General features: G+C 45.2%; 1 protein-coding gene across 3 annotated transcripts in view; it reads left to right on the plus strand.

The window, feature by feature from the left end:
* ALKBH8 (alkB homolog 8, tRNA methyltransferase) overlaps window positions 1-15,130 on the plus strand; it is a 532,982-nt gene that overhangs the window by 303,316 nt on the left and 214,536 nt on the right. For 2 of the 3 annotated variants that reach the window (XM_053708557.1, XM_053708560.1), the window contains exon 1: window positions 3,643-3,661. The exons of the other annotated variant lie outside the window; for it this stretch is intronic. In XM_053708557.1, coding sequence (XP_053564532.1) covers window positions 3,644-3,661 — 18 coding nt within the window. In that variant the 5' untranslated portion in view covers window position 3,643. Of the gene's footprint in view, window positions 1-3,642; window positions 3,662-15,130 lie in introns of those variants that run through there. 3 annotated transcript variants of the gene reach the window in all.

Genomic DNA, 15,130 nt, shown 5'->3' on the forward strand with positions numbered 1-15,130 from the left:
TTTTGGCAGATCCCCTTAGATCCAAAGTGCCGCAAACTGACTACCTTTATCACACCAGTAGGTTGGTTTTGCTTCTGCAGACTCCCCTTTGGCATATCCTCTGCTCCTGAAATCTTTCAAAGGGAAATGAGTTCTCTCCTGAGTGACCACGTGGGCACGGCAGTCGTCATGGACAACATTCTAGTGTATGGGTCTACAGTGGAGGAGCATGATCAGCATTTAAGTTGTGTGCTGCAGGCTATCAAAGAGTCTGGGCTGAAGTTAAATAAAGAAAAATTTCATTTTAGGAATACTGAATTGTGTTACTTTGGGAATATTATTAATGGGGATGGCATCAAACCAGACCCCGAGAAAATTTGTGCTACTGAACAGATGAAAAGTCCTTCTGATGTACATGAGCTGAGACAGATATTGGGCCTTGTAAATTATGTGGGCAAGTTTCTTCCAGATTTATCAACAGTTCTACACCCTATCACAGAGTTGCTAAAGAAAGACATTGCCTGGGTCTGGGGACCTTCACAAGAAAAATCTTTTATGCAGGCCAAGTCCCTGCTGGGGTTTGCCCCAGTGCTGGGGTTCTACAACCCTTCTAAAAAGACTGTGGTTAGTGCTGATGCAAGCAGTTATGGGTTGGGGGCTGCTCTCCTGCAGTTAAATGAAAATAAACTACAGCCCATCGCCTACTGTTCCCGCACACTGACGGTTGCTGAGTCAAAATACGCTCAAATTGAGAAAGAGTGCCTGGCTGCAGTTTGGGCCTGTGAGTGCTTTCAGCGTTATCTAGTGGGTTTAGAGAAATTTAGTCTGGAGACTGACCATAAACCGCTAGTCCCTCTAATCAACTCTTATGATATCGACAAAACACCCTTAAGATGCCAGAGACTTTTAATGAGACTACTCAGGTTCAATGTTCAGGCAGTGCATGTGCCGGGGAAACAACTGGTTGTGGCAGATACACTATCCAAGCTCCCGCTGGCTGCTGCTGAAGAATCCTCAACCGAATCTGATGTGAAAGTGTATGTTGATTCGGTTCTGGCCTCAAAGTCCATTTCTTCAAGGAAACTGGAAGAAATAAAGAAAGAGACATACTTGGACACAGATCTGCAAGAGGTTATAAAGTACATAAAAGAAGGCTTGCCCGAGAGCCGGGCAGCCTGGATGTCTTTAAGTTCTTACCAGTCAGAGAGGTCGCAGCTCACAGAGCTAGAGGGGGTTGGTGCTGTTCCATGACCGCATTGTTATCCCTGTCAGCATGAGGAAGGAGATGTTAAACAGGATTCACGATGGCCACTTAGGCATTACAAAGTGCAGAGAAAGGGCAGCTACAGCTGTGTGGTGGCCTGGGATCAGCTCTGACATTGCAAATCACGTGTCTAAATGTGCCTTTTGCCGGGAACGCCGGCCTACTCAGAGAAGGGAGCCCTTGATTTCTACTCCGCTGCCTGCGGGGCCGTGGCAGAAAATAGCTGCTGATTTGTGTGAACTGCACAGGAAAAAGTTCCTTGTTGTGATCGACTACTATTCCAGGTATTTGGAAATTGCACCTTTGAATAATATCACAAGTCAAGCCGTTATCATTCGTCTGAAGAGCTTGTTCGCCCGGTGGGGCATTCAGATGGAGCTAGTGAGTGATAATGGCATGCAGTTCACTTCTGCAGAGTTCAGTGCTTTCAGCAGGGAATATGACTTTGTACATTCCACGTCAAGTCCACATTACCCGCAGGCCAACGGAATGGCTGAAAGGGCTGTTCAAACAACAAAGTTCATTTTAAAGCAATCTGAGCCGTACCTAGCCCTCTTGTCATACAGGGCGACGCCCATTCAAGCCACGGGGTTAAGCCCGGCACAGCTGATGCTAGGACGCCAGATTCGCACCACTTTACCCTCAGTGGGTGTCTTCAAGCCGACTGGCTCTGTTCCTCGGGACGAAGTCCTTAGGAGGGATGAAGAGGCCAAAAAGGGCTATCGTTTCTTCTACGACAGGAGACATTCTGTCAGGCCCTTACAGGAACTAAATGTGGGGCAAAGTGTCAGAATTAAACTGGATGATGAGAAGAAATGGAAGACGCCTGCTACAGTAATTGGACACTCTCCAGAACCAAGGTCTTATGCAGTCCTTACTGATGGAGAGACGGTTACACGCCGTAACCGAAGACATCTTCAGCCCGTACCAGAGAGTCTGGAACTGGATGCCTCAGTACCACCGCCGGTGGGATCCCCTGTTCTAAGAGAGGTGCCTTCCCCTCAGCAAGATCGCAGCGGGGATATGTCTTTGCCTCCAGCGGACTCTTATTCACCTCCTTCTGTATCAGAGGACAGTTCATGCAAAGTTACATCAAGCGGAAGAGTGGTGAAACTTCCAGCCCGATATAGAGACTTTAGCTAGAACAGTGACCGGAAGTATGGGCAGAATAATCCCATGGTCACTGTGGACTAGGGTAGTCTACCCCGATGTCCAAGTCAGGATGTAATTAATGTTGTTTATTTTTCTGTAACCAATTTGCTATATACTGTTAAAAAAAAATGTTGTTGTATGCTCTTTGTATACCCTGTTATTTGTTATATTTAAATTATTTGTTTATATTTAAAGGGGGAAGATGTGATGAGAGCAGGAAGTGATGTCACTAGTTTGGGGGCGGTGCTTAGGTCCGGTAGTCTGTGTCGCAGTTAGTTAGTGGAATCAACCTGACTAGATGTATGTTTCTGTGCTCTTTAATAAAATAGAGTTGTACCATCATTGCTGTGTCCTGCATATGTCCTGCATCTCATGACAGTGCTGACTCTTAAATAACTCCCTGGGAGTGAGGCTCGAGCAGAATGTTATCTATATGAAACACATGAACTAATGCCCTGTAGCTGTGAAAAACTGTCAAATGCATTCAGAAAATAGGCTGCCTTTAAGGGCTTACAAATTAGCATATGAGCCTACCTAGATTTAGCTTTCAACTAAGAATAACAAGAGAACAAAGCAAATTTGATTAAACAAGTAAACCAGAAAGTTGTTTAAAATGACATGCCCTGTCTTCATCATGAAAGATTAGTTTGGACTTTACAGTCCATTTAAACTTGAGGACTGTAAATATGCAAGTGGTCCTGGGTTATTTTATGTTTATGTACACTTTTTAAGAGACCTGTGCTATAAATGACAACATGGTACCTAATAATAGTATAACTGCCATTAAAGGAAGAATGCCAGTATGAAAGTCTGTAACAATCAGAAGTAATATTCCTTCCTGGTAAAATATTTTATAAATAAATAAATAAATAATAATTGGTAAATAAAAATGAAATGAGTAACAATCTTTTGTAATGTTTGCCTATTTTTTGCTGAAGAATGAAGACAAAATCAAATACTGGAAGGAGTTGATAAATTAACTTGCTTAGGGGTGACAACAGAATAGAATGTTTATGAAGATAGGTAGATAATATTATAGCAAAGAAACTTTGAGCTATCAGAAAAACAGTAACATTGATATGTTAATACCACCTTAAGCCCTTTTTGCTTTACAAAGTGATTTCTACATATGGAATGAAAGGTCCCCCTAGTGGTAGAAATATCAGTTGTCTGATAAATGCAGTGGCCAACGGAACTTAGTAAGAATACCACCTTAACTGATTGAGTATGCAGCTAGTCTTCCTGGTTATGGCTGCCTGCTGTAAGGTAACGTGTGTGGTTTGCTGCAGTAGTGTAATATAATTACTGTGCGTACAAGATGTGCAGCTCCCCCAAAGTAAACAGGGTAGCTATGAAAAGAAAACAGTAGAGTATTAGCAAAAATATATATGTTTATGTTTCAGCGAACATTAATATTTGTATGTTATCTTGATGTTTATTGGCCCTTTTTGGATACATAATTAGTACTGTTTATTGACATGCATCATGCTATAAACACAGTATAAGATATCTTATGTTAGTAAACTATTCTGAAAGCGACATAGGAAACATTTTTTAGAACATTTCTAAATGTCACAGAAGCATGCAGTCACTGTGTGCAGAGTGTAAACACTTTGATAGTAAGACCTGGAATTAGTTTAACATGAAACTATTTAATAATTAGATTATTCCAGGGGGTTTACTGCAGGACAGGTCGAATGCAGTACAGTTTTCTTGATTCTGGGGGTCAGGAACCATTACATTCTGGTTTTGAGCACTGTGATTGGTGTATGTGGGTAGGGACACTACAAGTATTCAAAGACCCAGCTGGCAATACATTTCATGAAACAATAAATCTGTCTTAAATATTATAGGAGGAACTGGGTGATGATGATAATAATAAAATACATTTATAGGGGCAAAATAGATAATTTTATTATTAAAATCCAGCATTGCAGACAAATCTTCATAGCATATTGCTCACTTTAGGCAAGATGTAATTAAAGGGACAATGTACAGTACATTTTCCTTTCCCCTAAAGGGCCATTATAGTCATAAAATGACATTCTCTATTCTGTTAGAGCATGTCATTTTATGACTATTGACCCTTCATTATTGTGTGTTTAACTCCTGCAAATGAACAGTGCCAATCAGTTTAACCCAGGGACACCCATAGCATTTGCTGGCTCTGGGCAAAACAAGTTTGCGGGGGCCTCACAGCCCAGATCTCTTATTCACCTCCCACTGTATGCCCTGCCCCCTTAATGGCCCACTCCTGTCCCAAAATTCAGTGTTACCTATATAAAGATTAACAGTATATATAACATCTTCTGATAATACCATAAACACTTCTTTATAAACTATACAGGATATACATGGCACCTTCTCATACCCTCAAAGTGCGGGACTCCCTAAAGAGTAGGGCACTGGGCGGGTGCCCCTCTCGCAATGCCCAAAGTGCAGGCCTGGTTTAACCATTGCTGATTGGATCAGTGGTGAATTTCGCTCTGAATGAGCAGTGCTCTGTGGGTATCGAGCACTTCTACTGTGTGTTTTATGACGATAGTCATAAAAGTACATGCTCTAACGGATTGCAGCATGTCATTTTTCAACTACAATGGCCCTTTAATGTGTTCAATATTACTTGTTACACTTGCTGCAGAGTATTAAATGTATGAGAAAGTGTTTCTTCGTGTTTATTTCTATTTTTGAAATGGCTGTTTTTGGTCACTAAAACCATTACCTATTGTTCTCAGTGACATGTATATTTACATGGGCTGAGCCTGCAGGAAAAGCGGACATGTTCATGTTTCCTCTCTTTACACTCAAATCCTTATAGTTAGGTATTGAATTGCTAATTGTGGCTGGGGAGGTTAAGTGAGCAAAACCAGCTAAATGAGATACAAAAATCTTTATCTCCCACACCTACTGTAAGGTTAAAGGGCTATTGTAGTGTTAAAATTGCATACTGTACTCTGTTAGTGCATGTCATTTTAACACTACTTTTGCTGTAATGCTATATGCTTAACCCCTGCAAAGGGATATAAAACAGTCTCAGTTTCAGTGTTGTAATACAAAAGCAGTAAGTTATACATAATAGAAATCATAGCAGTATGTATTATGAAGCATTTTACATTCTCCCTTTTATTTTTTGTAAATTTATTTCTGCAGTGCCATTTACTTCCTGTCACAGCCCCACTGGGGTCTCTACAAGAAGGCCTATCTAGCTTGATGTAATACATTTTCTAGAGCAATATGAGCTGGTTTACTATCCAGTAAATGTTAGAGAGACTGGAAGTCAGTTATTGCCCATGCTTTGAAGAGGCAGAATACAACTTAAAGTGACACTAAACACATTTCATTCACCTCCCACTAATCGTAGGGGTGCTGCCATTATGGACCTAGGTTATACTGCAGGTATCTGAAGGAGAGTTACTGCACATGTGCAAACAGGTCACCACAGGAATGTAGTGAAAGATAGATTTCAACATTGCGGCACTCATCACTAGTTCGAGGAGGGGGATAACCTTAAAGAAACCTAATTATTTTCTTTCATGATTCAGATAGAGAATGCAAAATTAAGCAACTTTCTAATTTACTCCTATTATCAAGTTTTCTTTGTTCTTTGGGTATCTTTATTTGAAAAATCAAAAATGTAAGCTTAAGAGCCGGCCCATTTTTGGTTAAGCAAGCGCTACCCAGGGTGTTGAACCAAAAATGGGCCGGCTCCTAAGCTTACATTCATGCTTTTCAAATAAAGATACCCAGAGCACAAAGAAAAACTAGTAATAGGAGTAAATTAGAAAGTTGCTTAAAGTGGCATGCTCTATCTGAATCACGAAAGAACAAATTTGAGTTTTATATTCCTTTAACATACAGTATCTCACAAAAGTGAGTACACCACTCACATTTTTGTAAATATTTTATTATATCTTTTCATGTGGCAACACTGTAGAAATGACACTTTGCTACAATGTAAAGTAGTGAATGTGCAGCCTGTGTAACAGAGAAAATTTGCTGTCCCCTAAAAATAACTCAACACACAGCCATTAATGTTTAAACTGTTGGCAACAAAAGTGAGTACACCCCTAAGTGGAAATGTCCGAATTGGGACTAATTAGCCATTTTCCCTCCCCAGTGTCATGTAACTCGTTAGTGTTACAATGTCTCAGGTGTGAATGGGGAGCAAGTGTGTTAAATTTGGTGTTATCGCTTGTGACGGATACCCCGACTGCGTATCTCCGCCAAACGAGTCATGCTTCCTCCCTGCCGACTGCAGCTATGTAGCTGGCTAGTGACCACAGCCTGTAGCCACCCCTGATGCCCGAAAGCACCAGTACTCAGTGTCCCACCCTGTGGCAGACTCAAGCTACCCCGACTGGGTAGCTCTGCCAGAGGGTCCTTCCTTTGCCTGGAACAGGCTGCTATGTAGCCCAGGAAAGTGATTTTAGCTGGAGCTCACCCAAATAACTAGACAGACTAGCATTCAGGTGAAATAAGAACTGATTTTATTGTACAACACAAACTCCTTTTATACACACAGCTCATCTTGATAAAACAGGGAGACAATGCCACAGTTTTCCTGCCATTCCCGCCCCTCCAGACTGACCGGCACCTCCATAGCAACCATAGTCTCACAGAATCCCAGGACACAGTGGTGACGGTTTTGGGGTGATCCCGGGGGAGCGGCAGCACTTCCAGGGTGTCATTTGAAAGCTCTCGGTCCCCAGATACAGCCCGTTAAAATTATGGGGGTAGGGGTGTCCAAAACCCTGGTTCCCAAAGGAGCTCCGCTCCGGTAATTCTCCCACCTCTTGTCTTCCCTATGGTCTCCTAATCCCCAAAAGAGCGGAGCTCTGGGGCACATGGTTGCTGGAGCAACCAGGGGTAATGTTTGTGGGTGTTCTGCTGTCCTGTGGCCGACCGGGAGTTCCAGGAGCCCGGACAGCTTGAGAGGGGTAAGGGGGGTGTCCGTTGTGAGGCAGCCGACCGGGAGTTCCAGGAGCCCAGCCAGCCTAGGAGGGTTTTCCAGGTCATAGACCAGCTCTTTTCTAAACAAGTTTGGAACACAAAACCATGCAACCAAAAGCTTTCAGAGATTGTGGTTGCTCTGAGGAGCCCAAGACCACTGAGAAACAACAGGGGTGAGGTTGTAGGGGGGTGGGGGGTAGCCTTAGCCGTCTGGTATCCGTGACATCTCCCCCCCCCTCCAGTTCGGCAGACCCAGCTAGACCCTTAACGGGTCGGCCTGGGGCTGTCCGACGGTGGCCCTCCACTTCGCGGTTGTTGGGAGAGGTTATCCTTTCTCTCCTGAGCTTGGGGCATCCTGGGGGGTTCCTGGGCGCAGGGAAAGTCACATAAGGCAATGTCCCGAACAAGTTTTCTAAGGCCGGCTCCAAAACAATTGCTGTCCCACAAGTTCCAGTGTCCTTAAGTTCTATGGCCACACTGCCTCTCTCTGTGACACTCTGTGACCCACCCACAAACAAAGATAGTGCCAGTTTCCCAGCTGTATTCCCACCCCAGACCAGAGGGGGAGGTTGCTCCTTGGTGAGGCAGGTAAAGCTCGGCTGCCCAAACATGTGGCACCAACTGTATACACTTTTATCCCCCTTGCCCAATGCAACGACTGCCCTCGGTGAAAAATACTCCGGGACAAGAAAAGGGTAGAGACCCTGCCAAGCTACTGAGGGGAGAGTCCGTCTGTCTCTTCTCTTGAGAAGGAGATCTACCGCTGGGGAGGGAGGTCTGCTACCTCCTCTCCATGAGAAACTGTTCTGCTGCTGGGGAGAGACCGACTGTCTCCTCTCCCAGAAAGGGATTCGGCCACTGGGGAGAGATATCGATACCCGTCTCTTTCTGCAAGGGCTTCTCTGTAAGTGGAGGGAGGACGACTACCTCCGCTCCCGAAGGATGGATCTGCCTCTGGGGAGAGAGACCGACTGTCTCCTCTCCCAGAAAGGGGTTCTGCTTACGGGGAGGGGGGAAGACTACCTCCGCTCCCAGGGGATGGCTCTGCCGCTGGGGAGAGAGACCGACTGTCTCCTCTCCCAGAAAGGGATTTGGCCACTCGGGAGAGATATCGATACCCGTCTCTTCCTGCAAGGGCTTCTCTGTAAGGGGAGGGAGGACAACTACCTCCGCTCCCGAAGGATGGATCTACCTGTGGGGAGAGAGACCGACTGTCTCCTCTCCCAGAAAGGGGTTCTGCTTACGGGGAGGGAGGACGACTACCTCCGCTCCCAGGGGGATGGCTCTGCCACTGGGGAGAGAGACTGACTGTCTCCTCTCCGGGAAGGGGTTCTGTTTACGGGGAGGGAGGACGACTACCTCCGCTCCCAGGAGATGGCTCTGCCGCTGGGGAGAGAGACTGACTGTCTCCTCTTTCAGGAAGGGGTTCTGTATACGGGGAGGGAGGACAACTACCTCCGCTCCTAGGGGATGACTCTGCCGCTGGGGAGAGAGACTGACTGTCTTCTCTCCCGGCTCCTGGCTCTGCCGCTGGGGAGAGTTATCAACATCCATCTCTCTCTGTAAGGGGAGGGAGGATGACTACCTCCGCTCCCGGGTTTCCTGGAGCTGTTACAGGTGCTGGGCAGAGGCCGGCGGCTCTCTGCCCTGTTGTTAGCGCTTCTGCTGGGGTGGCTTCCTTGTCCAAGTCTATAAGCTCAGAGCCAGACTGCTGATCAGGATCCCACAGCCCTGGTTCCCTTTTTCTTTGCTGCCACTCCTCCACGGTCGAGCTCCATGAATCCCAGAGGGCTGCACCCCAGATCTGTATGTCCTTGGCACGCTGCTTAGTAAGATCTAGCAGCCTTTTGTATTCCTTGACCAGTGCCTCTTCCTGGTCAATTATAAAATCCAGATCGTCCAGCAGCCAGGTCTCCTCCAAGAGATCCAGCAGTTCCTCTTGGAGCCCAGAGATATCCTCCCGACCCTGGTCTGTCTCGCTCCCAAACTGTGGGTCCTCTGTCCTTTTTGTAAACAGCAATCCAGGGCCGCCGAAGACAAAGCCCTCTGTGGGGGAGCCTTCCTCCAGCCATGGCTGCGCTTGCATAGAGAGCCATTGGAGGGCCCGATAGCCGTCCTCCACCCACATCTCTTACTGGATCAGTCTATGTAGAACAGCTATCCATTCCTTCTTTGGCTGTTCTCCCAGGAAAGGCAGTCTCACGGTCCACCGAACCCGGAATCTCGTGTCATTCGTGGTGGGGAGGACCTTTCCATTTTCCTGCTCCTGTTGCAGAGCCTCCCACCAGAGGTCTCATAGGGCAAGGTTCCTCCATGCCAGAACGTCCTGTTCCGAACAAGGATCATTTGTTCCGGTCAACATCTTTTGTACTCTCCCTAGGAACTCTGCCTCCATATTTACCGGCTACTGTGGTATGTCTCCTCTGTCAGCAGAAACTGTGTGAAAGAAGCAGATCCCACCGCTGCCAGCCAATGTGACGGATACCCCCGGATACCCTGACTGCGTATTTCCGCCAAACGAGTCATGCTTCCTCCCTGCCGACTGCAGCTATGTAGCTGGCTAGTGACCACAGCCTGTAGCCACCCCTGATGCCCGACAGCACCAGTACTCAGTGTCCCACCCTGTGGCAGACTCAAACTACCCCGACTGGGTAGCTCTGCCAGAGGGTCCTTCCTTTGCCTGGAACAGGCTGCTATGTAGCCCAGGAAAGTGATTTTAACTGGAGCTCACCCAAATAACTAGACAGACTAGCATTCAGGTGAAATAAGAACTGATTTTATTGTACAACACACACTCCTTTTATACACACAGCTCATCTTGTTAAAACAGGGAGACAATGCCACAGTTTTCCCGCCATTCCCGCCCCTCCCGACTAACCGGCGCCTCCACAGCAGCCATAGTCTCACAGAATCCCAGGACACAGTGGTGACGGTTTTGGGGTGATCCCGGGGGAGCGGCGGCACTTCCAGGGTTTCATTTGAAAGCTCTCGGTCCCCAGATGCTGCCGTCCAAAAAGCGGCGTGAATCGTTATTGGGGACCAGAGATACAGCCCGTTAAAATTATGGGGTAGGGGTGTCCAAAACCCCGGTTCCCAAAGGAGCTCCCCTGCGGTAATTCTCACACCTCTTGTCCTCCCTAGAGGCTACTAATCCCCAAAAGAGCGGAGCTCTGGAGCACATGGTTGCTGGAGCGACCAGGGGTAATGTTAGCGGGTGTTCTGCTGTTCTTTGGCCGACCGGGAGTTCCAGGAGCCCGGACAGCCTGAGAGGGGTTAGGCGGGTGTCCGTTGTGAGGTGGCCGACCGGGAGTTCCAGGAGCCCAGCCAGCCTAGGAGGGTTTTCCAGGTCATAGACCAGCTCTTTTCTAAACAAGTTTGGAACACAAAATCATGCAACCAAAAGCTTCCAGAGATTGTGGTTGCTCTGAGGAGCCCATGACCACTGAGAAACAACAGGGGTGAGGTTGTAGGGGGGTGGGGGGTAGCCTTAGCCGTCTGGTATCCATGACATCGCTCTCACACTTTCTCATACTGGTCACTGGAAGTTCAACATGGCACCTCATGTCAAAGAACTCTCTGAGGATCTGAAAAAAAGAATTATTGCTCTACATTAAGATGGCCTAGGCTATAAGAAGATAGCCAAGACCCTGAAACTGAGCTGCAGCACGGTGGGCAAGACCATACAGCGGTTTCACAGGACAGGTTCCACTCAGAACAGGCCTCACCATGGTCGACCAAAGAAGTTGAGTGCATGTGCCCAGCGTCATATCCAGAGGTTGTCTTTGGGAAATAGACATATGAGTGCTGCCAGCATTGCTGCAGAGGTTGAAGGGGTGGGGAGTCAGCCTGTCAGTGCTCAGACCATATGCCGCACACTGCATCAAATTGGTCTGAATGGCTGTCGTCCCAGAAGGATGTCTCTTCTAAAGATGATGCACAAGAAAGCCTGCAAACAGTTTGCTGAAGACAAGCAGACTAAGGACATGGATTACTGGAACCATGTCCTGTGGTCCGATGAGACCAAGATAAACTTATTTGGTTCAGATGGTGTCAAGCATGTCTGCCGGCAACCAGGTGAGGAGTACAAAGACAAGTGTGTCTTGCCTACAGTTAAGCATGGTGGTGGGAGTGTCATGGTCTGGGGGGCCTGCATGAGTGCTGCCAGCACTGGGGAACTACAGTTCGTTGAGGGAACCATGAATGCCAACATGTACTGTGACATACTGAAGCAGAGCATGATCCCCCTCCCTTCAGAGACTGGGCTGCAGGGTAGTATTCCAACATGATAATAACCCCAAACACACCTCCAAGACGACCACTGCCTTGCTAAAGAAGCTGAGGGTAAAGGTGATGGACTGGCCAAGCATGTCTCCAGACCTAAACCCTATTGAGCATCTGTGGGGCATCCTCAAATGGAAGGTGGGGGAGCGCAAGGTCTCTAACATCCACCAGCTCTGTGATGTCGTCATGGAGGAGTGGAAGAGGACTCCAGTGGCAACCTGTGAAGCTCTGGTTAACTCCATGCCCAAGAGGGTTAAGGCAGTGCTGGAAAATAGTGGTGGCCACACAAAATATTGACACTTTGGGCCCAATTTGGACATTTCCGCTTAGGGGTGTACTCACTTTTGCTGCCAACGGTTTAGACATTAATGGCTGTGTGTTGAGCTATTTTGAGGGGACAGCAAATTTACACTGTTATACAGGCTGTACACTCACTACTTTACATTGTAGCAAAGTGTAATTTCTTCAGTGTTGTCACATGAAAAGATATAATAAAATATTTACAAAAATGTGAGGGGTGTACTCACTTTTGTGAGATACTGTATATTTTTTTTAGTAAAGGAGCACTATTTCATATCCCTTTAAAGTCTCGCTTAGGACCCGCAGATCACTGCTGGTATCAAGTGCAATCTGCCACTGATCCAATCAGCAGCACTAGTGGCAGTTTCCATTTAGGACCTGCAGTGCTCTGTGGGTCCAGAGCTGTACTTTAACTATTTAATTAACTTTATGAAACCCAAACCTTTTCTTTTGTGACTCAGACAGAGGATATATATTTTTTTCCAATTTACTTCTTTTATCACATTTGCTTAGTTCCCATAATATTCTGTGTTGAAGAGATACCTAGGTAGGCATATAGAGCACTACATAACAGGAAATAGTGCTGCCCTCTAGTGCTCTTGCAAATGGATAACATTCTTGCAAACCTGCTGCCATATAGTGCTCCAGAAGTGGGATGGCTCCTAAGCAAGTTATTAAAGGAACATTTTCCTTGTGTTGTGTGTTCAGGGCCTTCTGCGTAGCACTGTTGTAATGTGTAGTTATTTTGTGTATCTGTCAGCTTGAACCAGTCTGGCCATTCTCCTCTGCCACCTCCTATTAAAGGGACATTAAAAACACTTTCGGCTAGATTACGAGTTGTGCGTTAGGCTTAAAAAGCAGCGTTGGCCGGTCCCAACGCTGCTTTTTAACGCCCGCTGGTATTACGAGTCTTGCAGGTACAGGTGTACAGCTCACTCTTTTGACCAGACTCGGAAATACCGCAAATCCACTTACGTCAATTGCGTATCCTCTTTTTTCAATTGGACTTGCATAGAGCCGGTATTACGATTCTGCCAAAAAGTGAGCGGTAGACCCTCTCCTATCAAGCCTGGTACCGCATTTTAAAGTCAGTAGTTAAGAGTTTTACACTACAGCGCCGTAGCATAAAACTCTTAACTAAAGTGCTAAAAAGTACACTAACACCCATAAACTACCTATTAACCCCTAAACCAATGCCCTCCCACATTGCAAACACTAAAATAAAATTTTTAACCCCTAATCTGCCGAACCGGTCATCGCTGCCACTATAATAAATATATTAACCCCTAAACCGCCGCACTCCCGCCTCGCAAACATTAGTTAAATATTATTAACCCCTAATCTGCCGTCCCTAACATCGCCAACACCTACCTACATTTATTAACCCCTAATCTGCCGCCCCCGTCGCCGCCACTACTATATTAAAGTTATTAACCCCTAAATCTAAGTCTAACCCTAACCCCCCCTAACTTAAATATAATTTAAATAAATCTAAATAAAATAACTATCATTAACTAAATTATTTCTATTTAAAACTAAATACTTACCTATAAAATAAACCCTAAGATAGCTACAATATAACTAATAGTTACATTGTAGCTAGCTTAGGTTTTATTTTTACTTTACAGGCAAGTTTGTATTTATTTTAACTATTTAATAACTACCTAGCTAAAATAAAGACAAAAGTACCTGTAAAATAAAACCTAACCTAAGTTACAATTACACCTAACACTACACTATAATTAAATTAAATTAATTCCCTAAATTAAATAAAATTATGTAAAGTACAAAAACAAACGAACACTAAATTACAGAAAATAATAAACAAATTACAAGATTTTTAAACTAATTACACCTAATCTAATCCCCCTAACAAAATAAAAAAGCCCCCCCAAAATAAAAAAGCCCTACCCTACACTAAATTACAAATAGCCCCTAAAAGGGCCTTTTGCGGGGCATTGCCCCAAAGTAATGAGCTCTTTTACCTTTTAAAAAAATTACAAATCCCCCCCAACATTAAAACCCACTACCCACACAACCAACCCTACTCTAAAACCCACCCAGTACACCCTTACAAAAAACCTAACACTAATCCCTTGAAGATCACCTTACCGGGAGACGTCTTCATCCAACCGGGCAGAAGTGGTTCTCAAGACGGGCAGAAGTCTTCATCCAGACGGCATCTTCTATCTTCATCCATCCGGCGCGGAGCGGGTCCATCTTCAAGACATCCGACGCGGAGCATCCTCTTCTTCCGACGGCTACGACTGAATGAAGGTACCTTTTAAATGACGTCATCCAAGATGGCATCCCTTCAATTCCGATTGGCTGATAGAATTCTATCAGCCAATCAGAATTAAGGTAGAAAAAATCCTATTGGCTGATTGGCTGTTCTAATCAGCCAGTAGAATGGGAGCTCAATCCTATTGGCTGATTGCATCAGCCAATAGGATTTTTTCTACCTTAATTCCAATTGGCTGATAGAATTCTATCAGCCAATAGGAATTGAAGGGACGCCATCTTGGATGACGTCATTTAAAGGAACCTTCATTCAGTCGTAGCCGTCGGAAGAAGAGGATGCTCCGCGTCGGATGTCTTGAAGATGGACCCGCTCTGTGCCGGATTGATGAAGATAGAAGATTCCGTCTGGATGAAGACTTCTGCCCGTCTGGAGGACCACTTCTGTCCGGCTTGGATGAAGACTTTTGCCCGTCTGGAGGACCACTTCTGCCCGGTTGGATGAAGACGTCTCCCGGTAAGGTGATCTTCAAGGGGTTAGTGTTTTTTTTAAGGGGGGATTGGGTGGGTTTTAGAGTAGGGTTGGTTGTGTGGGTGGTGGGTTTTAATGTTGGGGGGGGATTTGTAATTTTTGTAATTTTTTTTACAGGTAAAAGAGCTGATAACTTTGGTGCAATGCCCCGCAAAAGGCCCTTTTAAGGGCTATTTGTAATTTAGTGTAGGGTAGGGCTTTTTTTATTTTGGGGGTGCTTTTTTATTTTGTTATAGGGATTAGATTAGGTGTAATTAGTTTAAAAATCTTGTAATTTATTTATTATTTTCTGTAATTTAGTGTTTGTTTTTTTTGTACTTTAGATAATTTTATTTAATTTAGGGAATTAATTTAATTATAGTGTAGTGTTAGGTGTAATTGTAACTTAGGTTAGGTTTTATTTTACAGGTACTTTTGTCTTTATTTTAGCTAGG

This window comes from Bombina bombina, chromosome 3 (assembly GCF_027579735.1).
Source record: "Bombina bombina isolate aBomBom1 chromosome 3, aBomBom1.pri, whole genome shotgun sequence".
Lineage (NCBI taxonomy): Eukaryota > Metazoa > Chordata > Amphibia > Anura > Bombinatoridae > Bombina > Bombina bombina.